The following is a 26,018-nucleotide window of genomic DNA, read 5'->3' on the forward strand; positions in this document are numbered from 1 at the left end:
TTTAAAAAAATAGCGGATAAACGTCTCACCCCATACAAGGTGATTTAACTGTGGTGGTCTGTATCTTTGTTTTCTCTGGCGTCACCGACTAATGAAATGTCCCTAGAGATGTTTGCTGAACTTTATATAGTCTTAAAAATGTAGCTTATATCTGACTCAGACCCACTAAATCGCTTAAATAGAAAAATGGTCGATCTCAATAATAGCATTAAGATTTTAATCACCAATACAAAGGCAAATGGATGGATAATGCCTAGACATGAAAAACAATGGTCCTTGTGGAAAGAGAAGGGATGTGATTTGCTTATCTTCAAGAGAATGGTGCAAGAAAAGAGAAAAGGGAAAATAATAAATAACACATATCATGCATTTTGCGGGCATCTATAAATCATTAACTTAAATCCTTTTGGTTGAGACATTGTTTTATTGATGTTTAGGTTTTGAATTCTGAGAACAAATGTGAGCACAGTCACATAATGTGATGACGTTCGGGGCTGTCTGGCCTTCTAAAAGATCAGAGAATTCTCTGATCTTGAAAAACGCTGGAAACAAACATGTTATCAAACTGAGAAATACATAATGTATGGAGCAAGCATTTTGCTGGACAACAAACATGTTATCAAACTGAGAATGTGAGAAATACATGTATGGAGCACGCATTTTGTAAATGTAACATATAGAATAACCGGAGGCTGGATATGATCTAATTAATTACAGGCTCTGTGATTAATTAATCGCAATTAATCGCATTTTAATTGCACATCGATATTTGACCTGAGAAGCATTTTTCTTCAAGTAAAACACATTTTGTTGTACGAGTGAATCATTTAAATCTAAATTTCACATCCACTGGGCCAAGCAAAGCACTCTGATCGGCTACTTCTCCCTTTGCGTTTGTTGTCTCTTCTTGGTTGGTGCATCGCTATGATCGGTATGCCCGAAACCGAAGGTTCTGTGGTGCAAAAACTAAGTGCGATTAAAATGTGTTAATTTTTTAAATCGTGTTAATTTTCAGTAATTAATTAATCGCAATTAATCAAGTCCCAGCCTTATATACATATACATATACATATACATATACATATACATATACATATACATATACATATACACATACACATACACATACACATACACACAGGGGCGGCCTTAGTAATCTGGAGGCCCGTTTCAAGAGCTATTGATGAGGCCCCCCCATGCCACCGCCAGCACACCCAGGCCACAGTAGCCACGCAACAATCGCACACAGAAGTTGACTTATAGTCAATGACTGCCTGCTATTTATATATTATTATTATATCACTACGTAATGTTATAGCTTTGGCCTAAATGGTGTTATATTAACAAGGTTATATGATTATTAAAAAGTGTTATACGTGTGTTGCAAGTTGAACAAGGCTTGCTGGCAAGCTCTTGGAGGCCCCCTGGTGGCTGAGGCCCGTTTCAATTGAAACTGGTGAAACATAGCTAAGGCCTCCCCTGCATACACATACACATTACACATACACAAACCATCATGTACTACAAAAAGTTTTCCCTAAAATTCATACTGCAAAGCCCAATGTTTTGTCTTTGCCCTTCGGCAAGTTATTATCCGTCCAGGAGAGAGAACAGGCACATTCATTAGTTCTTCACAGGGATTCTTTGGAGGCTTTCTCTACTGTGGTGAGAGAAACGCAAAATCTTTTGATCAACGGGCACAACAGACTGCCGAATTCACGCCACCCGTGTGCCTCGGTGCAGAGATGAGAGAGACCCTGCGGCTGATCCCAGGCCATTGCCTTCACACGTAGGCTGGGGATATCTCCCCCAGCCCAGCATTGCATGACTGAACGCTGATCAGAAGGACCTGCTGCTTCAGTGGTCAATGTGTGCCACGCAGGTGGCATCGCCTCGGAGGCTTGGATGAGCCGCCATGCCGCTAAACCCCGGAGTGGTTGCGGTGCTCACGGCAATCCAACCCCCCCCCATTTTGAGGCAGTGGCGTCAGTTAAGAAAAAGCTAAGGGATGAATTTATTTTAAGAAGTACATAATTTTTTCCCCCTGTCGCCAAGGTATGGCAGCTGCCATACCTTGCCATACCCAATTGACGCCTCTGTTTTGAGGGAGTAGAGCAGTGGTGGAAAAGGTACTCACATTTATTACTTAAGTAAAAGTATCAATACTGTAATGTAGAAATACTCCGTTACAAGTAAAAGTCCAAAATGTTCTTGTGTAAAAGTATGAAAGTGTTGGCATCAAAAAGTACCAAAAAGTAAAAGTACAAAATGTTTGAAAATAGCAGATCTACAAGCTCACAACGCGTCGTATCGCAACGCATTGTGAGCCAGTAGATCGGCTATTTTCAAATAGCCTGGTTATAAAATAGGGCTAAAGGGGAAAATGCATGTTTTAAATATTATAATTTATATCTGCAAGTAACTAAAGTTATCAAATGAATGTGGTGGAGTAAAAGTACAATGTTTAGATCCAAGATGTAGTGGAGTAGAAGTAAACGTATTGGAAATTGGAAATACTTGAGTGAAGTACAATACCTCAAAATTGTACTTAAGTACAGTACTTAAGTAAATGTATTTAGTTACTTTACACCTCTGGAGTAGAGTTAAGATCAACTAATACATTCTCTGTCTCTTATCTGCTCTTTGAAGACAGGTGATTTTTCTGGCTCAGTTTCTTTTTTTTTTGTCTTTTAGCATACATAAATACAGTATAAGCAGGGCCTTTTCCCTCAGGCTATTTGCACATCAAAGCCCATTTTTGTTATTTATACCAAAGAATGAATGGTCATTTTTATTCATAAACCATATTATTTATAAAATTCTCGTATTTTTATCTATTCTCTGTAACGCTTTCTCTGTTCTAAGAAAGCAGGTGGCTTTTTGAAAACAATCCTGTTATCTTTCTGTTCATTTAGTCATTTCTTTCTTAACCTTATCGTCCTCATTTTGTCATATCCGTGTGCTCCCTGTGAGACAGCCAGCTGTTAGACAGCCATTTCCCGCCCCCAGTCTGTACGGCATTTCATGAGGTTCGGTATCCCCGCATGGCAGAAGACCTGCCATCAAAAACTGGCCTTAACAGACACTGTGGAGGCTGTCCAGCTTCCAATCATAGCTGCTGGGCAGTGGGCACAGACTGACATGACTTGGTATAGATTCTGCTGTCACAACATGCTGATTATTGTAGCCTCCTGTTACATGTCAAGACCATCTGTTTATAAATACACAACGGCTTTATTTCGGTGCCAACTGCCTGCATTCTGTTCCGCCTGGGAGAAATATTATTGTACGCTGTGCCAATTTTTCTGTATGACTTTGCTTTGTATGTTTGTTTTCTTGTCAACTAAAAGTGATGTTAGTATTTTTTTTTCTTCTCCTCTCCTCCTGAAAGGCATTGGGACTAAAGACGGCACCGCGGAGACAGACAAAGACTTCCGTGGGAAGTCTCAGAAGCAGGTTCAGTTTAACCCAGGGCAGACCACGGCCACCTGGAAGGTCCGGATCTTGTCCGATGGTGAATATGAGGTGTCGGAGACTTTCCAGATCGTTCTATCTGAGCCGGTCATGGCGGCCCTAGAATTTCCAGATGCTGCCACGGTGGAGATCTTGGACCCCGGTGATGGTCAGTAATGTTTTCACCTCTTAAAAAGCTCTTGCAATGCTCCAGATTCCATTGGAAGTATTTGAAAAGTAGTGGTAAATGATGCATTCATATACTGTAGCAGCTTATCCAAGGCGCTTTACAATGTGTATTACATTCACCCATTCACACACACATTAATATATGAATGGCTGAGGAAACCATGCAAGGCTCAACAGGAGCAATTACCGGTAGGTTAGGGGTTCAGAATCTTGCTCAATGGCACTTCAAACTCTGGGGAAGCCCATGATCAAACTGGCAATATTCTGGTTCCCAAGAGGCCACTCTAACTCCTGAGCCACTGCTGCCCTGTGTGCTACCTAAGCACATCTATTTTGGGATAAAACAGGAGCTTTTTGAACCAAACTGCCTTCAGCGTTTCAGTTTTCATAGGCCTTCATTAGAGTGAAGAAGAAGAGTGGAAACCGTGCAAGGCAACCTTTTCAGAATGTAGTCCTAAGTAACAAAGTTGCCAAAGAGCATCAATTGATATATAGATATACACTTTGTGAACACTTTGTGAATTATATTTCACATTATATTTTATTTATTGGGTAAGATTTTGACATGAATACTTTCTCTCAATGTTTTCTGGAGGTGTCATTGATATGGTTGCATTAATATTGCTTGAGATGAATATTCTTGCAGCTGTTAAATGATTAGGGTAACATTGTTTTGTTTGTTTTTAAGAACCTATTTAAACTGTGACTAAGTATGCCTTGGCCTCTTGCAGCTTATTTATCTACCTACAAGGTACAACCCAATTTTTCAAGTAGTGATAAGAGAGCTCCTCTCTGTCCGTCTTGGCCAGGGTCAGTGTTGGGAAAGTTCACTTTCAAAATGAACTAGTTCAAGTTCATGTTCAAAACTTCTAAAATGAACTAGTTAATTTCATAGTTCATAATTCTACATTTTGAACTAAAGTTCATGGTTCCTGAAAATGAACTAACTTAGTTCTTTTTCGTTCTTTTTTAACCACTATTTTTAAACTTTTGGCTATTCAAATGTATTTTTTTTTTACGTTGCTGCAAGCTATATAGAACCACACACAGCAATTATGTCATCCAATTGAGGCCCACAATATTTAGGTGCCCAGTGCCCAGTCTTCCTCACCCTTATTGTGAAGGCAGACGTTTCTAATCATCCGCGTTGGTTAAAATAGCTGATCTACAAGCTCACCCAAACAGGCCAAACGAGCCGATGAGCGCCGTTCACGGACGTCAGAATGAACGCGTTCGACAATAACATTTATCAAGCGGAAACAAAGAGCGCTCAGTTCACGTTCGCCCAAAATATGAACGTGTTCATGAACGATCGTTCATTGAACGCGTTTGGGTACAACACTGGCCAGGGTACATACACAGTGTCCAGGGTACAAGTGGTTACTTGGTTACATCATTCAAAGATGACACACTGGACACGACTTCAAAGCAGTTTAATCCCAGTTGTAATCACTAAACAACTCAACATTCACAGCAGAAAGGGAGGTGGGTCCCTTCCTTTACTATGAACACTGCTAAAGGTGTCAACTAATACAAACTAATAATTATAAGCAATACAATAATAATTGTATTAATGAGCTATATGATCGGAGATGTCCACCTACCGATAGATCTGAGGAATTCTAAATTATGTGTAGTTCTTCTTTCGTGTATTGTCATTATGTCCAGCTTAATGGCTTGCAGCCACGCCCTCGTCTCTGTTCCCACGTGGAAGAGGCCCTTGTCCTAAGGCGGTGTATACAGGGGACAGGTGGTGATTATATGGTCTGCTCAAGCTCCCCACTCTCACATGCTGTACTGTCAGCTGGGCCCCACTTATTATTCATCACGATTTGAAGCAGCGGACCCCTGTACGTAGGCGGTTCCACAGGGTCAATTGCTGGCATGGTAACTCCATCTCCCGGGTCCCGGATGTAATGGTTGAGATGTGTGGGTCCAGCGACTCCTACTCCTGCTTCCAGCCAGCCATGCGTTTCTAGACAGGTCCTCTGGGATGTGAGGATTGCAGGGGTGGCGGGACTTGAGTCTGGTTGGAGGCGCTGCCTTAGTTGTAGTTTCATGCAGGAAGTGCCTGTCTTGTTTCTGGTCTTTCCATGCCAGGGCGAGGGTAGCAGCCTCTCGTCGGACGCCGGCTGGAGCAATTCCCACTACACGGGTGGACTTCAGGCAGCCATTTATGATGACATTATTAATGGCAGACCTCAACCTTCTTGACATGTGGGCTTCTTGCTAACATGTTGGGTTGACCATTATGCTGCGTCAACCAACATGGAAGGCGATGGAAGAGTCTCAACCAGGACATGGGCATCTTGGCTACTTGGCTCGAACACACTGCCCGACCTTTTGAGGCGATTGTGCTGTCGCCGACCATTTTTGGCGCTCGCTGACAAAAAAGGAGATCTGACGCAAGATCGGGCTTTGCTCGTCGTGGTTTCGCTTGTTGTGTGTGAAAAGCACTGTGAGAAGATCTGGCCATGATTATAGCGCTCGGCGATTTCTTCCCGAGCGTTTAGATATCTAGCAATTGATATTTGGCTCTGTCGCAAACTGGACATCATACAGTATGAAAGAGGTTACCCCAAGAAGATCTGTGTTAAATGAGAGCAGTCAGCATGTGATCACAGACAGAACGTCTGTCTGGATAAATGGATATACCTATATATCATGAATAGGCTAATAGACCTTTATTCAGGTGTCTAGTCTGTTTCATGACTTTCATCATAATAATATAGATGCTGTTCCATAGCAATATAAAATCAACGCATCTCACAATATGTTGATAAAAAAAACATGCAGCAGCATGGCTGGTGTTATGAAAACATTGAACAGGTGCAGAGTGTGTGCGTGTGCGTGTGCGTGTGTGTGTGCGCGTGCACGCACGCACGCACAGCGAGAGAGGAAAATCATTAGCGCCTGCTCTTGTGCACAATTAGAATAAAAACAAATGTAATATTGGCTATGTATCGGGGATGCATCCTGGTGAAATATCTGGCAATGTGTGATCCCTTGTCGGTGATCAATCTTGTCGGCGAAAAGCACAACGAGCCGATTTCAATTAAGTCATTCGTGCAGTGTGAAATACTCTTAACGATCTGATGACTCACCGACCACGCAATATCGCACAGTGTGTTCGATCCCATACCTTCACAGATGCCACATCTCAGTACTGGTAAGACAGTGTTGGCGGCATTCCATCTTAACAACAGTGACACAAAAAGGGAATTGGAGGTGTCCGTTGACAACAAGCGCCTGAAGTTCCAGCAAGCCCCAAAGTACCTTGGTGTTCACCTGGGTAGGACACTGTCCTGGATTTGAAGGCCACATTTCAAGAAGGTTATAATTATGTAGTTGCTAAAACAGCAGAGAAAACCTCTGCTGCAAACCTACACCCACTGCTTTGAAAACCAACCCGAATACCGCCCCAATATGAAGGACCGCCGTAATGTCTTTGCATTTGCTCTGCAATGCAGTTATATACTTTAAGTCTTTGAATTGTTTCCACTCAGTTTCATCCCCTACATTTAATTTTGTCAGGCTACATCGTGGGATTACAGTATGAATAAGAAGGGGAAAAAAACTACAGAAAAGGGCTAGAGTTAACAGCATCTCCAAGGTACATTCTGGAGGCACTGAGGCAGGGATGCTACAGTACAATATTCTGCTAGAGCTAGTGGAGATCAACCACTATTGGGTGCAGGCTAATAATTGCTGAGAAGGATAAGGTTTCTCCTCATTCCAAAACAAAAATATTATTGGTTGAGTTGATTAAATGTTGATTATTTCTGTGTTGAGCTGTCCATGGTGCTTAAAGAGGACATAAAGCAGTCCAAACATATACCATTATGGATGCAAACTAACTTGAATCCTAGATATATTTTTGTCTCTTTTCTCTTTGAAATGCCCCCCAGATGCTTGAAGTATGCGGTATACAGCAATGTGGCTTTACCAGTGAGATAAGCAGTGTTTTCTAAATAACTTCTAATAAACAACAGATATGGCAGAGAATTATATACATTACTATATTGCTGCTTTGTTATGATGATTAACATGTTGTGTTTTTCATACAAAGCAGCAGTCTCTGGAGAATAATTAAAATAACTGACAACTGACCTGTATCTCTCCAGAAGTAGCCTCGGGAACCCAGGCTTTTTACTCCAAAAGTTGGCCCCAGTGCCTTTAACCGACCCTGCTTTTCTTTCTTCTTCTGTTGATAAACAAACATTACCAATTACCATATGAGTATGCTGTTTATGATTCATAGCATTCTGCAAAGTCATTTGGACTCTCAGAATCGAATGAACCCATGTTCCCGAGGCTTATAAAAATGTAAATGTTTGTCGGAATGTTTTTACGGTGAGCAGAGAACTTGAATGCCTCAGGGATTGTCCCTGTGAAGTAGTTCAGCTCTAGTTGGTGCATATAGTTTGAATAGATCCATAATGGTTGGAGGAGCTCAGAATATACGTACGTACAGTACTGTAGCTAACAGAGAGTACACTTTACCAAAAATGTATAGAAAGTTTAGAAAACAAAATTTAGCACCAATATCCGACTAGATCTTGCACATGTAGGTTAACAGAATAATCGAGAAGCAGTTTTTTCCCCCTTTTACAGTATATCAACTAATCAACCTCTCTTATAATCGACTAAATCGATTAGTCTGATTAACCACTTAAGCACTGTATTATAACTTGTTGTATACTTGACAAATTAAAATACTGTACTCAAGTAATTCAGAACAAAAGTACTTATTAATAGTACTTCAGTACAGTACTTGAGTAAAGGTACTAAGTGACTTTCCACCACTGTGAAAAGGAGAGCGGCGGAAGATATAGGGGCCACCAGTAAAACAGACCAGTAAAAAACACCAATAGAACAAGTCTTTGCTTGCGGAAGGAATCACAGCACATGCCTGGCTTATCCAGGCCAACCTTTATGATTCATCTTTGCATGCAAAGATGCGGGCAAATATCAGTCGACCTCTCTGAAGCAATATAGCGTGTAAGACCCATAGCCTACGTCAGTTTCATTAATCCTCTCGTCTCCATTCCTAGATAGCATTATAGTACCATATGTCCCGGCTGTCTATCTGTGTTAGGCTGCATGTCACTCAAAGCATAGCGATGCTGCGTATTAATTTAAGCGAGGGACAATGGAAAACCATCAAGATGACCTTTACAGAGAATTCATATTCATCCCAGTGCATCAGCTATCAGCCAGTGAGATAGTTCTCTGTGATCTAAACCAAGGTCTGATATCATCTGGCGCCTATACAGCTGCTTTTCCTGGGTTCTTTTCTGGTCTCCGATCTCCGAAGGGTCAACAGATCTTCCACAGTTCTCTGATCACTCACACACTCCCTTGACCTAGTCCCCACATAAAAATCAAAAAGAAATATTCAAGACTCTACTCAAGCGTGTTAGTGTGTATGAATAATGTAAGAGTGATCATTTGATTTATTTTTATTTTCCTTTTGATCCTATATAGAATCAACCGTGTTCATCCCATCGGCTGTCTACAACATAGAGGAGGATATCGGTGAACTTCTGATCCCTGTACGCAGGAGTGGAGATGTTAGCCAGGAGCTCATGGTCCTCTGCTCAACCCAGCAAGGTACACAAGGGACAGTTCTGAGATACTACCTGGAATAGTTTGGCTTCATTATTGTCATTAAAGAACTGCCATGTTTAGCCCATTGACAACTTACTTGGTTCTCAACCAGTGGTCCCCAGCTAAATGATGGAGAGTTGATAACCAAATGGACCATTATTAATCTTTAAGTCTTGACAGTGTAAATGCATTTTACGCTTACAAGAGTTAAATTATTGTTTAACATCTGCATTACTTAATTTACTAGAAGTCTACACAATTACAGAATGTAGAAGAAATGTTATTTTGATCAACATTTGCCTGTTACCTCTCCTATGGTACCACATCAGTACCAGCATGAAATCATGGACAAAATCTTTTCCAACCATCACAAAATATTCTTAAGTTTTGGGTCTGAGAGGCTAAATCTCAACAAATGGTGGTCCGTGGCTCAAATGCTGAATAAATAATGGACCCTGATATGAAAAGGGTTGAAAACCACTGACTTAGAGTACAGTATTGCAGTGTACAGTAACTATATACCACAAATCCGGCATTGGTCGGGCTCTAACTGACCCTGTGCTTTGTGTCCACCCAGTGTCAGCCACAGGCACCATCCCCACCACGGTGCTGTCCTACTCTGACTATATCTCCAGGCCTGACGACCACCACAGCATCCTGCGCTTTGATAAGGGCGAGGTGGAGAAGTCCTGCCGCATCGTGATCATCGACGACTCGCTGTATGAAGACGAGGAGAGCTTCAATGTCTCTCTCAGCATGCCAATCGGTGGCCGCTTGGGTCAGGAATACCCTGCTGCCAAAGTTGTAATTGTGCCTGACATGGATGACGGTAAGATGGCCTTTCACCCAGCATACAGTAGCTAAGGTGAAATATTGTATTGATCCCGAGGGAAATTCAGTTGTCATAGCAGCACGCGTAACTGTAGAGAAGTAGTACAGAATAAGTGGTAACACTAGTAAAACATGTGATAACCATATAATCTAAAATACAGTATAAAGTTGACTTAACATTATTACTACACTACACAGTCAGTTCTTGAGTATAAAATGTGGTTTAAGTGATATTTCTTTGTTACAATGTATTAAATTGTTCTATGTTATGATATCAATCATTGCGAGTATTTTAACAGGGGTCTTCTATGCAGTGTTGCCGTAGTCTTGGGTCGTGCGCCGGAGCTTTATTGAGAATGAGAAAACTTACGTTTACATTGCCAAAAGCAAGTATCACAAATACAATAAAAACTGTTGAAAATGGGGAACATATACTGTTGGAGGGGGTACAGCATTGTGTAAAGACAGAGCTATGTCGCATTGTGACATTTTATTGCGACCGTTAGGGCGCAGTTTAGTATCAAAACCTCCACCGGCCGTCCGTCCGTCCGTCCGTCGGTCACACGTCACACCTTTGCCCTGCTCATATCTCCGCATCAGTATGACATCACACTGCTGACACCAGTATGACATCACATCGTACACAAATGACCCTTATATAAGACCGGCAAGAAACAGTGGTCTAAAACAGTGGTTGCTATGGTAACCAGTTGGTTGCTAAGGTAAAAAACATGGTTGCTATGGTAAACAGTTGGTTGCTAGGGTAAACAGTTGGTTGCTAGGGTAAGAAAACATGGTTGCTATTGTAAACAATTGGTTGCTAGGGTAAACAGTTGGTTGCTAGGGTAAAAAAAACATGGTTGCTGTGGTAAACAGTTGGTTGCTAGGGTAAACAGTTGGTTGCTAAGGTAAAAAACATGGTTGCTATGGTAAACAGTTGGTCACACGTCACACCTTTGTTTGTGTACGGTGTGATGTCATACTGATGTCAGCAGTGTGATGTCATACTGATGTCAGCAGCTATGTCTCTATATATGGAGTTATATGTTGTTCGTGTCCAAATATATGGGGCTTGTGAGGTCAGACTTAGTGAGATTCGTCGGTTATCTCCATATATGGAGGGAGAACCAGCTTATGAGCCGATGAGTTGTGTCAGAGTCGAGATCCTGCTTGCATCTAATCTGTCGGTAGATAATGCCGGTCTTATATAAGGGTCATTTGTGTACGGTGTGATGTCATACTGATGTCAGCAGTGTGATGTCATACTGATGTCAGCAGCTATGTCTCTATATATGGAGTTATATGTTGTTCGTGTCCAAATATGGGGCTTGTGAGGTCAGACTTAGTGAGATTCGTCGGTTATATTTGTGGAGATAAGCGACCAACGGTCGCTTATCTCCCGATTAGGGAGTCTTACTGGTATATATACAGGGTACAAATAGCAGCATTATTTTCCTCAAAATGCATTTAAAGGTATCAGCTTTAAATCTGTTAAAGCTGTTTCATACTGTATGTGCATTAGGTCTAGATGTCAATCCATGGTTTGTAGTCCTTAGGGTGGTTGTGTTTCTAGCCTTCTTTTGTCGCAACAGTTCATACCAATAGACCTGTATAGTAGGTGTTGAGCGACGTTCGCGACCCCCCAAACATTGAATCACCATTGCACCACTGCTTCTATGCTCTTCAGCTCTTTAGTAAACATAAAATACATTTTCAGTTTGGGATAACAATTGTATCCAATCAGGAGAGAGAACCCATCAGGATACAGGATAAAAACCAAGTGCCGTCGGCAGGTTAGCGTTCACACACGACGGCAGGTTAACTCTTCACCGGCGATTCGGACTACTGGCCGCTCGAAACAACAGCACATCGAAACATCACTACACGCCCCCTTTTATTTGTGTGTGTGTGGACAGTGGACACACTACAAGTGCGTGTTTGTGTGTGTGTGCGTGTGTGTGCGCGTGTGTGCGTGTGAAAAGAGAGAGAGAGAGAGAGAGTAGAGGTAGAGTGGGTGGGTATATCTGCACTCTTTGCTGGAGGGGAAACGCTTATCTCATATCTGCAGGCTGAGACTGGAGGCCTGATAGTCTCCATATCTCCCTGACGCCTCTTTGTTGCCCAGCACCTCACTGCACTGCCTTATCGCCCTGCTATCTGGGAGAGCACACCCACTGATTGTGGGCAGGCAACAGTGCGGCTGAAGGATTTGGCGTAATTGCTCCTTTTTCCTTGGATCACAACTCTTGTTTGAAGCGAGATAATTAAGCCGATGCAATTTCTAATCCACCATTTAATAAATAATGTTTTTAGCAAGGTCATGAAGCACAAGAGGCATTTTTCAAACGGAGTAATAAAGTCAATTAGCTGTGCACTGATTTATTTCAGATCTGCGATACCAGAATCGTGGTTTCTCTTGTTGTTATATACTGTATGGTAAGTACCAGTATGTTGGTTCCAGCAGTTCATTACTGCTGCAATTTTTTTTTCTGTTTCAATAATATTCATAGATGTTATAAGAAGGCTTATGCACTATAGGTAATGTAAGAGTAACATTTCCTTGTCCACCATTTGCAAACCATTGTCATGCTGTGATGGACGCAGAATGGCTATTTTCGTGGTGCAACACCGTCATATGACAAAGTATAAAGTAATGTTTAAGTGGGTAAAGGTAGCTGAGCAGCAGTTCTCAGACTGTGTGGTAGCAGGTTCCTTTCCCCCCCTTCTCCCCTGGGACTCTAGGCAGACAAACTTCAAGTGGATTTGTTTGACCTGCTTCAAGAAGGAGGGAGGTTACGTGTTTGGAATACTTACCTACTGTAGCAGTGTCCTGTCTGTGTAATGTGAGACTGTGCTTAGGACCCTTTGACCCTCACTACTCCTGGGCATTGACTCTAGACTGCCAAGACAGCTGCTGAGACAAACAGGTTTTTAATGGGACCCCCCAGCACCCCACTGCACAGTTCTGTAGGCAGAATGCCGCTGTTTTATGTCCAAGTAAAGTGTTAAGATCAGCAGGACGTGTTTTACCAGTGTAGCTATTGACTTTCCAAACACTGTCAAAGTCTAGATAGACAGGCTCTGACGGTATTTGTCCGGTGGATCTATTGATCGGATCTTTTTTATATGACCTCCCCACTCAAGTCTCACTGAAGTTGAGGGTCAAGGATATTTGGGAGTCTTGGAAAATGACAGGCCATAGATATTTGGAAACACATTTAGATACGAGATAAACACGCCACAAGATTGGAGTGGAAGCGGTCTCAGAACAAAGGGAAAAGGTCAATAGTTTACAGAGAATGCAGGAGTCTTTATGTCTAGACCAATTTCATTGTTACTGCAAAGCAGTGTAGATAATCACAGACCATTTTACCATGGGGACACAAACAGTGTTACAGAATAATTGGCTCCACTCTATAGAGTGACAGGCACTTTGCTTATCTAAGCTGTTATAAATAATGACATGTCTGACTAATCCAATTAATGCACGTTTTTGCAGATTGAAAAATAAATTGATTCTGCATATACATATAAACTATTGTTCACAATTTATCACCACACAAAAAACAACACGCCAATTTTTACTTAGGCTGAGAGACAATGCTAACAGTCTGGTCAGGTTTATTCCTGTCTTATGTTGCAGTCATGTTGTCTTTGCCTCGGGCTTCGTTAGGCTGGCTGAGGGAGAATGAAAATCTTCTTATGCCTATCAGTTGTCGGAGGGCACACAGCACACAAGGGTGACTTTATATAGAATGAACATTTGGGGGAGGATACGGCCCTCTGTTGTGGAAACCTGCTTGCACGTACCTTTATGTTGTTATCTCATTTTCACATCCTGATTCAGTCTTGTGTCAGGAATTCGGGCACGGGGAGGGGGGGCATTGCCTGAAGCTATAGCGCCTGACAACTGGGCTGATTCCTGTTAGAACGGCGCAAGGACCTGAAACCAGATCGACTGTCTCTCAGCAAACACACAGACACAGACACCCGGTGTGAGCACGGTGGCGCCTCCCAAGTTTAGTTTTGATCAGGTGTTGTAGGTGTTTAGGATGCCAGCATCCAACGAATAAATGGAACGTGAAAAACGGATGGTGTCAGGGATGCTATCCAGATCTCACCAATGCAGGTGATAATGAAATGGTCTGAGTACAGCTGCCGGTGTAGTAAATAGTACATATCTCTGAGGGTAGTCTCCTGTTTTGGAGAGGAAGAGGGCTGTAATAAATGCTTTACCACTATCCACTCCTTGGTAAAAAATATAAGTATGTAATTCTGGTTCCTTGCCCGTGCGCATGGCTAAGATAATACAGTATATGTCGTTTAGACGGACGGCATTGACTGGCAGCAGTGATTCTCAACCTTTTTAATTTCTCCCAGTTTGATATGTATTATTAGACTATGGACCCCCATTTGATACTTTGTTTTTATCTCTGTGAGTGGGACCTCAATCTACTACCTGTAAGCGGATGCGTGTCTGACTGTGCAGTATGAAAGGAAGATTCTTAGTTGTTAGTGTGTATGTACAGACGACCACAATGGAAATGAGCCCTTAGGCTTTATTGTGTTTTCATCCTTGGTGATGCCGTCGAGAAGTGCTATTGTGCCATTTTTATGTGTTCTTCTCACCGACAATCGATCAATAAATCAGTGACAGGTCTGTCTGTGTCAGCGTGCCCCCGGATAGGCTCTGTTCTGAGGTCTCTGAGGTTCTCCAAGGCCAAGAAACTGTGACCCACAAATTGGACTGCGGTAATCATCTCATCAAGCATGTTGTCAAACCAGCAGCCATGACCTCATCCAAGGGTGAATTGATGAAATGAGGCCGATGAACCTAGTACTAAAGGCACACACGAGCACGCATGAACACACACACACACACACACACACACACACACACACACACACACACACACACACACACACACACACACACACACACACACACACACACACACACACACACACACACACATCTCATACTATATGTCCACTTATATTGGTGAAGACAATCAGTGAAGCTGATGGGTCGGTTTGGCCGATCAGGGAAGCAGGTGCCTATACCACCCAAACCCACAGAGATTCTGAGTGTCCTGCGCAAACCTGCGGACAGACAGATATTTGTGGGTTTTCAGTGAAAAATAAATTGATTCTGCATATACATATAAATTAATCTCTTATCTCCACTGAGTGAACTCCTGGCATGCCAAACCGACTATTTAAAGAACTATCGTTCACAATTTATCACCACACAATAAACAACACGCCAATTTTTTAACCTGAGAGACAATGCTAACAGTCTGTGGTCATGTTTATTCCTGTCTTATGTTGCAGTCATGTTGTCTTTGCCTCAGGCATTGTCAGGATGAAAACCATGTTTTGTTTTGTTTTTCCCGGTGAGAAACACAGTCATACGGCAAAATATAATTTAGGCTTCGCACCTTTCTACACCTTTCTATACTCCATGTACAGACAGCTGTCCGCAGAATGCCTGCTGTTTTCCCATGGGTGGAGAGGCTACAGAAAAATGTCCACATCCTTATATTTACAGTATACTATTCACCTTGAAAGCGATGAGCACAGGAAAACTTGTCCTTTCATGCAGAGGTAATTGCTGTTTAATATAGACCGAATTGCCTGGGCATCCGGAGGAGGTTTTGGTGGCTCTGGCTGTAAAACATGAGAATGCTTGTACAGCAGGATTAGACTCATGTATTTATGGTCTTGTGTCAGTTGCCTGTAAATTTGGCTCTGGTTCTAAAGGTATGATTATTAGTGGGTTTTAAAGTGGGGCAGGTCCAGTCTATGTACTCTGGATGAGGCTGCTGCGAGGAGGCGCCCGCAAACCCTGTCATTATGCCTCACCTGGATTCCACTTTATTCTGATAAGAACAGATGTGTTAAGAAAACATTAAGCAGAGGAGCTGTTGATTTGTATCCACGTTATCATGTCATTCCTTTCAGAATCTTAAGTCGCGGATTAAAGGAGTAGTTCATCCAAAAATTACTTTTTTTCCTATTGATTACTCACCCCATTAGACTTGAATTCAAGGATATTTTTTAGTTTTTGTCACATTCCTAAGCCAACATTTTGATGACCAGCAGAGGTTCCCTATGGAGACACAAAGAGTGTGCTTTGTTCCCTATGGAGACACAAAGAGTCTCCTCAAATTATTGTCTTAGGAATGCGACAAAAAACTAAATAAATTCAATGGAGTTTGATCTCTCTCTCTCTCTGATGAAAAGTGCCCTCAGAGACAACTTTCTTTTCAGTATTTAGTCGTCACAGTGCACTTCTGCTGCAGAGGTAAGATTTGTTTGGCATGCAGTGGACTGAGCAGCTACTGGGGCTCTGTTGAATCTCCCCATTAGAAATCACTTAGCGCTGTGGGAAAGGCATGCAAAGTTCAAGTGTGATCAAGCAGCCAGTATAACCGTCCCCTTAGGGATGCCTCTGTCTCTCTGTACCTCTGCGTGTTATATTAACACATCGGCAACTGTATAAAGACCATGATTCCTATGAACCCTCTTCTTTCGCTATTATGGAATTTATAAGTACTTACTGTACCTACTGCAAATGCATGGTGTATGTGCATAAAGAATGTCTATTGCCCATTCATATGGCTTGTACCTTTAATCATTATGATTGGTACCTAGTTGTTTGTTCTGGATATAGAAAGTTAACATAATTACCAGGTCTGAATGTAGTTAATCTGCTTGCATCAACCACCTTTCCTGGTAACCCTATAGACAGACTGGGTTTGCAGAGGTTTGGTCGTGGCTGTGCTGGAAGAACCCAAGAGCCAGTGGTTTACCTTTCAGTTAATGGGCCGTGGCTCTTTGAAGGCCACTGTTTGTGTGCTGCAGAAGCCTTATCTGATTACCGGGCCAATGCAACAAGGCCTGAGCTCTTGGCTGCCAACCTGAGGCTAGCAGATCTGATTACGGCATGGAGACCCAGTGAAGGCAGTCAAAACCAGCTTTGTTTGGCTTGTCTGTGGGGAGAAATGCTGGCAGCTGCACGCCTCTTGCAGTATTCTTTTGTCTTTGGCTTGTTCTCAGTGCAGATTAAAACATAAGAGAGTTTGCCCTTTGCCTGCACTTGGGGGGTAATATTATTTCACACCATGCTGATCGCTACTTTCAGAGCCGCAAATCCCAAGGCTTTGCCTAAAAAGATTGTTTTCCCTTTTAGAGCATGTCTCCTCTTGCAAAATATAGAAATGCTCGTTTCATTGTAGAGTGCATCAACATGTGCCTTTGAGTCCAATATCATTTGAGACTCGGATTACTGAAGGGGATGCTGTCACATTTCAGACTAACCAAGTCTTTTGTTTTGAGATGTCAGATAAGTAATCATATATGGCAGCACTGTTGGCCACCCTCTTTTCACAAAAAATATATTTACTTTTTTTCAATCGCTTATATTTCACTCTCATCTTTCTGTGGGCAGATAAAATATCGTCTCTGGAGTTAAAGTAGATTTGGATTTGTTGAATGCATTTACATTGCTTAGCCACACAATCACTTTTTTGTTCTTATCTCTACAGTACATTCATTACACTAAAATGTTTTGTAGTTTTTGCCACATTTTCACCTAGTGTAGTGTTTGTACTACTCCAATGTTTTCAAACCCTGAGACCACATGTTTATTTGATAACTCTGGGACTGCATTTTAGTCTGAACAGGCTGAGACTGAGACCTTTGAAAATGATCATAGCTGGAGCATATTCATGCTTTGATAAAATATACTTTTAATAACAAATTCATTACAAGAATAGTTTCCACAAGAACGTAATCCCCGACTGACTACCTGCATGCACAAACAAGGCAGAAGGAGCGAGTGCATTCTCCGGCAGCGGCAGCATTGCCGGAATTGCCGACAACAGCCGCGGCAATGATTCCTAATCTGCGGCACTGGAGAATGCACTTGCTCTCCCTCAAACAAGGTGGTTGCTCTGCAACATTTACATTTTTACATTCAGTTTATTATGCAGCCATGCCTGTTGTCCTTTATTGTTTCTGATACTGCTACAGTATCAAAGCATTGGCAGTCATCAAAGCATTTAATGGCCAATAATGGTGTTCACTTCCCCCCACCAAGTTCATCAGTCCCAACTTTCTGCATCTCTGTGTGACGTCCTTTTAAGGTGCACAATGCACATTTCCCCAGAAACTCTATTATTCACTCCTCTCTAGTCAAGCCTTCATGGAGATTGAAGTTCCTCTTAAATCTTGTTGTACCTTGACCTGCCCAGTGGACATGTATGGTCAGGCATTTTCAGGTGTGTAAGTATAGGCAGAGATAATTTCTGAAACGGTGAATGGAGGTCTTTTTGTTTTAAAAAGCCATTTCAAAATGTAATTGTATTAGTTTGGACATAGTCTCACGCACTGTTCGATGCGAAACAGAGCTACAGAACTGATCTGTAGGTGCTACAGTATGTTCCATTGTCATGGAAACCACATCTCTGCCCATGGCCTTCGCCAATCACGTCATTCATTTATTCTGTGTACGGTCCACAGTATCTCTCTAAAGGTGCATTCTACTGGCAATTCTTTAGTGTCTCGTAGTACACTGGATGCCTGGAATTCATAACAACGATAGGCCACAATGGTTTGATCTGTTTCTTCTTCTTTTTTTTTTTTTTCTTTTTTATTCCCTTTGTGACTTTTTCATGGCCAAAACATTTCAACTGTGCAGTGTATGATATCTCCCTTTTGCCCTATTGGTCCAAATTGGTGGAATCAAGCTACTCCATTAGTAGTCTTTATTTTGAAGGAAAAAAAAGAAAGAAAAGAAAAGCTGTGTTACTGTTTTTGCTGACCATAATGGGAGCATATGCTGAGGGCCAGGACTTTTCACAGCCAGCATGGCCTGCTGTACATTGTCGAGACGAAATGGATATTGGAGGTAAAAGAGAATAACAGTGGGGGAGTTTGACTGCAGTGGAATCTGGGCTCATAGTAGCACTAATTGCAGTAAGGCAGGCCCGGACTGGCACATCAAGCTCCACATCCCCCAGCCCTCCTGTCAGGCCTCCTGTCTGCCTCTCAGACCAACTACACCAGGCTCCTCCAGCAGGGGTGTCGCACCACATTCTGGGCCCTGGGTTCAATGATTCACTCACATTTTGTGCTTTAACTATTGAAAAATAGCAGATATACAAGCTCACAGCGTGCTGCGAGCTTGTAGATCTGTAAATCGTGAAAATTTGTGCGGAGTCTAAATATTTCAAATCCTTCTTTTTTGAAAAACCTATGTTTCTATGTCAGTGGTGCTCAAAGATTTTCATGTGAAGGACCCCCAAAATGATATGTATTTGGCCACGGACCCCCATCTCAAAATATTTAGTTCTCCCATGGACCCCCCAGAAGCAAAATTTTAGTTAAAAATGTTCACTTAAAAAGTACACATATTCAAAGATTTGCACACAATTTCACAACTTTTCAAAAATAGCAGATCTACAAGCTTGTATATCTGCTATTTTTCAATAGCTAAAGTATAAAACAATTAAGGCCCCTCCACCTTGGGCCCTAGTAACTCAGTCCCATGTTTCCCCCCCTTGTGACGCCCCTGCCCCCAGTAGAACACAACACTCTGCCTTCAGGTCCCTTTTGGTCGTTTAATACGGATAGAACAGCCAACCCCCCCCCCCCCCCCCCATCCGAATGATTCACGCCAGGAAGTTTGAAAGCATTATTTATGTGCTGGAATTACAGTGTTGACTGCCTGCTCATTTAGTCCTGTAATCAAGGGTAATCGCTAGGAAAATGCTAGCTGTGACAAATTCACGTTCAGTGATTACATCAGGGCATCACGTGGCGAAGCAGACTGCCGGAAGATGATTATGCATCACATCTTCCTGTGTGCCCAAATTCTGGGCCCTGGGTACAATGATCCACTCACATTTTGTGCTTTAACTATTGAAAAATAGCAGATATACAAGCTCACAGCGCGGCACCGAGTGCCGCGCTGCAAGCTTGTAGATCTGCTATTTTTTAAAAATCGTGTAAATTTGTGCGGAGTCTAAATATTTCAAATCCTTCTAAGGTTTTTTTGCTATGTCTGTGGTGCTCAAATATTTTCATGTGAAGGTCCCCCAAAATGATATGTATTTGGCCACGGACCCCCATCTAAAAATATTTAGTTCTTCCAGGGACCCCCCAGAAGCAAAATTTTAGTTAAAAATGTTCACTTAAAAAGTACACATACCGGTATTCAAAGATTGCACACATTTTCACAACTTTTAAAAAAATACCCACACACCCACCTGTCCTCTCCCCTCCCCAGCTCCGGTCTTCTACTTTGGCAACACAGACTACCATGTGGATGAAAGTGATGGCTTGGTGGAGGTGCAGGTCTGGAGGACGGGGACGGATCTTTCCAAAGCAGGGACTGTCACTGTGCGCTCCAGGAAGACAGATCCCGTCTCTGCCGAGGGTAGGTGTCTCTCTGTACTAGAGCCTGACAGATATATATCGGTTTGGCTGATATATCGGCTGTTATTTTGACCTTTTTAGAGTAGACAACATTTGTATCAGCAATTATGAAGCCGATGTGTCCCAACATGTAACCCATTTCAACCTGCGTCCATAATTTGGGCTTGCCATTATAGGTGAAAAATGACAAATTAGCTGATCTACAAAGTCACAACAACAACGAAATTATGTCACGTTGAAACTGTTTTTGAAAATCTTTGAGTAGAGCTGAAGTGTTTAAATGAAATAAAGTTCAGTTATGTGTGTTTCATAATACATTGAATACATTTTAAGCGTTATTTTAAACTTTAGTAAGTTTAGAATGTTTTTCAAATTGATTTCAAGATTTTGCCCTTTTTTAACAAAAGTATATCACTGATCAGTGGTCTGAGGATGGGGACCCAAAACTCCCCATACAACCCCCTTCCTTCTCTGACAGCTTCTGTAGTCAGAGCTTACAAAAAATGTAAACCACGGAAAACAATAGACTTAAGTCGTCACTCTGACCCACGTTGTTTTGCGAGCTCAAGAGCCCGAGGAGTCGTTAATGCTGGATTTGTGGGATGGTTACATGACCCGGGGAATGTAAACATTCTTTGAGGGGTGAGGGGTGAGGGGTGGAAGTATTGGAAATACAATGTTATGAGCTCTAGGGATAAAGGTGGTTTGAGTGAAGGCAGAACCGTAGGTATGCACGCTGATTGTCCCACATGCAGGCTAAAGATTCGGCCTATCGGTCTGAAGTCGAACTCCTGACATCTTCCCTACCGCTTCTTTAATATTCCCCGACCACAGGCGGTCCTCACCATTTGTCATAGCTTACATGCTTCCGTCCTGCATCCTAATTAAGTTAAATAACTATAGAATCTAATCTCATGCAGTATAGTAGAAAGGGACATGTACGACAAAATGTAATTTCATCAACACGTAGGGTATTTCCTTTAATCTTGATCACTGTCTGACAGTCACACATGAATTATAAAGTAACATGATAGGCCAAAGTACTGTAGTTAGCCCATATTATGTACTGTACATAGACTCTCATATACATCCAGCTCTTTCAAACATGCTTGACTGTTGACCCATTATTGTGTTGCAGCTGGTCTGGATTATGTGGGGATCAGTCGGAACCTGGACTTTGCCCCAGGTGTCACCATGCAGACATTCCGTGTGACCATCCTGGATGACCTGGGCCAGCCAGTGTTGGAGGGACCAGAGAAGTTTGAGCTAGTTCTCAGAATGCCCATGAACGGTATCCTGGGGGAGCCGAGCAAGGCTACCATCCTCATCAATGACTCAGTCTCAGACTGTGAGTGGACAGCTAATACAAATATCTGCTTACATCAACTATAGGGATGGGACAATAAGCGATATTATCGTAAATTGTGATAAAAACACTCACGATAATCGCATCGTGGCGATTTCATGTATCGTGATATCGTCCTCCGTCATGCATGGGTTCAATTCACCTTTTGTTTGCTGAGCTGCATATCCTGTACCACTTAAACCCCCTAGAAAAAGGTACTTATATACGTACTTGATACAGTCTTTTTTTTTCACTATCTAGCAAATGTCTTTGCCAAAAAATAGCCGATCTACTGCTATTTTATGGCAAATGTTCCGCCCAAGGATAATGGTTTTGATTATCGCGATAATATCGTAAATCACGATTTCTTTTGTCACAATAATCGTGATATGACATCGTCCCATCCCTAACATCAACTGATCAGTGCATGTGTTGATATGACTGAGCTGGTTCTGTTCTTTTTCTAGTGCCAAAGGTGCAGTTCCAGGATGGTATGTACATGGGAGAGGAGAGTTCAGGACAGATTTCAGCTGTCGTGTACCGTAGCGGAGATGTAAGTTACAAGTCAACCGTGCGCTGCTACAGCAGACAGGGAACTGCCCAGGTCATGATGGACTTTGTTGAGAGACCCAACACAGAAGCCTCCATAATCACCTTCCTGCCAGGTACTGGGCCCAAATCTCTTTGTCTCAATAGTCAATAGTCCCATATAGCACATATGGGTGTAAAATGTCTTCTAATCTACAGCATGTCCCTGGGTTTAGTCCCGGCCAGCCAGAACATTTGCTGTGTCTTTTCTTTCCCCTGATCCAGAGGTCTTCAACACGGGGTCCGGGACCACTAGGGGGTCTTCAGAGTTACTACAGGGGGTCCTCCAAATCTTTGTGTGATAGAAACTTTTTTTGTTCTCCTTTTTTATATTAACCACTTGAACCCTAGCATCCATATTCTGAGAACTTTAGCCAAAAATAGCCAATCTACAAGCTTGTAGATCTGCTATGAGCTTGTAGATCTGCTATTTTCAGCAAAGAGGTTTGGTGTAGAGGGGAAAAAGAGCAGAGTGAAAGGTCAAGTTTATTAAGTATTGTCGGTTCAAGTGGTTAAATACGTATCTGAAAACATTAATTGACATGAATCCAAAATATACTGATGATTGTGCTGTCAAACGATGAAACTAAATGGAATCTATGAAAAGGTTGTGGGGGTCCCTGCTTCATCTCTCTCTCTCAACTAAAGGGTCCTTGGCCTGAAGACGTTGAAGACCCCTGCCCTGATCTGTGTATTCCTGCATGTCTATTTTGAGAAAAAAATAACTGACCTGCTGCAAGCACACAACGTATCGCAATGCGACGCATTGTGAGCTTGTTGTCATTACGACATGATCATGTGGTTAACGTGCATGACCTTACTTTTTGCTCAGGGGAGGTGGAAAAGCCTTGCATGCTGACACTAGTTGATGATACAGAACACGAAGAAGAAGAAGAACTCCGCCTGGTGTTGGGAAGCCCCAAGAGTGAATCTCCGTTCGGAGCATCCATCGGGGTGCAGAATGAGACACTCGTCAAGATCAAAGATGATGCAGACAGTAAGAATTATGTTTGTTATGTTATGTTGTTCCTGAGAAACTGTTACATTAGACCAGTGGTTCTCAACCTTTTCAGGCTGCGACCCCTAAAATAATCATATTTGAACTGGGGACCCCTCCACCCTGACGAGCACTAAGAGTTGAGGCATTACATTTTGTTTAACACGGTTCTATTGTGAAAATAGACGATCTACATGCTCACAACGCCTCGCGTTGGAAGACGTTGTGAGTATGTAGATCGGCTATTTTCACAATTTCAGCCTCTAATATTTGACAATTTGTCCAATGTTTAATTTGTCATTTTAGAGGTATTAAAAAGTCCTTAAATTGTGACTTTAGAAATGTGCAGGTACCCTCTATTCTATACACTTAAACTTTATGTTGGTTTGTTTACTGTTGAGTGTGAAAACAATGTTGCACATGAAGTTAATCATCTGGGGACCCCCCAAAATAATTTGGGGAAACCCCTGCAACATTTCTACTACTTTATGTATGATGCAAAATCAATCTGCTTGGGAGTCATTGTTTGTTCTGTGAATTGATGCTGTGCATTCCCAGAGGCCATTATCAAGTTTGGAGAGACTAAATTCAGTGTGAACGAGCCACAGGAAGGAGGCCAGGTGTCGGTAGTGAAGATCCCGGTGCTGCGCATTGGGGACATCTCCAAGGTGTCTGTTGTGCGTGTTCACACCAAAGATGGCTCTGCTACCTCTGGAGAAGACTACCATCCAGTATCTGAGGGTAAACAAACGTGCACAAGCACATCAATCTCAATCTTCGTTCGGTAGAATACAATTCTGTGCCATCAGTGCCACAAAAATCTTCTCTTCTATGGGGTGGCCATAGCAGAGTGTTAGGTATAGGCCTATTATTCAGAAGGTCACCGGTTTGACCCTTGACCCATCTACGTATCGAAGTGTCCTTGAGCAAGACACTTAACTCATTCTCAGCCAGAGACGAGATTTCTCATCAATTTGGTTTACGCTAAGGGGCGCTCTTACGCAGCCTTCCACAGTGAATGAACCCAGGACTACAAATCCCAAAATCCAAAAGGAAATGATCGTGGAGACAAAAATCCATTTATCTCTGAAATCCTAGAATGGGTTTTTGGGCAAAACAACTTTTTTCTACGACCCCTAACTTTAGAACGGTTACAATGTTATTTTTCCAGTGGAAAGAAAAAAGACGAGTCTTTCCAACTTCACCTCCTTTGTTTAAATCGTTGGGGGGGGGGGGACTGTGGATCTTCAGACGTTAGTAAAAAACGCTCGAAATCACTGGGAAGAGGAGGATGTTTTAACTCTTGCAGTTAAAGACTTAAGCTTTATTTAATAGCCACTGAAATTGTCCATTTTCCGTGTGCTACATCCGTGTGCAACTAAGTATAAATCAGGCTTTAATCCCAAACAGCTTCCCATTGAGGAATGATACAATACTACCCTTTCCCTTTCCTTTCTCTGCAGAAATTGTGTTCAAGAAAGGAGACACGGTGCACTATGTGGAGGTGGAGATTCTGTTTGATGGAATCAGAGAAATGAGGGAGGCGTTTACTGTCCACCTGAAGCCTGACGAGAACATGGTGGCAGAAACCAAGGTGCACATTCGGACTCTTCACACAGTCGGACTGAATTTGTCAAGCGTTCCACTAACCTGCAATTACAAGCACCAAATTGCTCTTAATGAATGTCATCTTGTTCTCTTGGCTTGTCAATCAACAGATGAGCAAAGCTATAATATACATCGAGGAGACCAATAGCATGGCAGATGTCACCTTCCCTTCAGTGCCCTTGGTCGTGTCTCTGCTGCATTTTGATGACACTGATAAGACCAGAGATTCCTACCCAGTGGCTGGATACCCTGTCATTTGTGTAACCGTAAGTACAAATTGCCAAACCCAATAAAGAATGATGTTATTTTATTCAGAGTGTCTCTTTCCCTTTCATCAGCAATTCCACTACAGGTACTGCAAATGATTTTAATGAGTAACACCAATAACTTTGACCATCAGAGCATATTTTTTGCATGTTCACCCACAGTCATGATCTTCACTGCTCTCTCCTAAAGGCCTGTAATCCCAAGTACCCAGACTACGACAAGACAGGCTCCATCTGTGTGAGCGAGAGCATCAACAACACCCTGACCCGGTACCGCTGGCTGGTCAGCGCGCCCACCGGCCCGGACGGTGTCACCAGCCCCATGAGGGAGGTGGACTTTGACACCTTCTTCACGTCTTCCAAGCTCATCACTCTGGACTCAGTCTACTTCCAGGCCGGGTCCAGGGTCCAGTGCGCTGCCAGAGCAGTGAACTCTAACGGGGATGAAGGTCTGGAGCTTAGCAGCCCCATAGCGTCCATCAGCATTGAGGAGGGTGCGTGCGCTTCCACTCTCTTCTCTATCTTCAAACACAGTTTCATCCCTTTCCCTCTGTAATGGAAATCACTCAAATGTTGATGGCCCGAGTTCCGGTTATATCTTGGCACCCTTGGCCCCCGTACTCCAGAGATGAAAGAATTTGCTTTGGTCGACATTAAAGAAAACAAAATGTTTGATGTGTTCTCATGG

The 26,018-nt window shown here is 42.5% G+C and overlaps 1 protein-coding gene across 1 annotated transcript in view; it reads left to right on the forward strand.

The window, feature by feature from the left end:
- Positions 1 to 26,018, forward strand: part of frem2b (FRAS1 related extracellular matrix 2b) — a gene marked incomplete at both ends in the record, with an annotated part of 81,347 nt that overhangs the window by 46,763 nt on the left and 8,566 nt on the right. Inside the window, 11 exons of the mRNA XM_080731393.1 lie at positions 3,392 to 3,622; positions 9,130 to 9,255; positions 9,830 to 10,081; positions 20,378 to 20,527; positions 21,665 to 21,874; positions 22,339 to 22,536; positions 23,292 to 23,456; positions 24,015 to 24,197; positions 24,920 to 25,050; positions 25,175 to 25,330; positions 25,521 to 25,824. Coding sequence (XP_080587519.1) covers positions 3,392 to 3,622; positions 9,130 to 9,255; positions 9,830 to 10,081; positions 20,378 to 20,527; positions 21,665 to 21,874; positions 22,339 to 22,536; positions 23,292 to 23,456; positions 24,015 to 24,197; positions 24,920 to 25,050; positions 25,175 to 25,330; positions 25,521 to 25,824 — 2,106 coding nt within the window. The remainder of the gene's footprint in view (positions 1 to 3,391; positions 3,623 to 9,129; positions 9,256 to 9,829; positions 10,082 to 20,377; positions 20,528 to 21,664; positions 21,875 to 22,338; positions 22,537 to 23,291; positions 23,457 to 24,014; positions 24,198 to 24,919; positions 25,051 to 25,174; positions 25,331 to 25,520; positions 25,825 to 26,018) is intronic.

This window comes from Nannobrachium achirus (genome assembly GCF_963921795.1).
Source record: "Nannobrachium achirus genome assembly, chromosome: 8".
Taxonomy (NCBI): Eukaryota; Metazoa; Chordata; class Actinopteri; order Myctophiformes; family Myctophidae; genus Nannobrachium; species Nannobrachium achirus.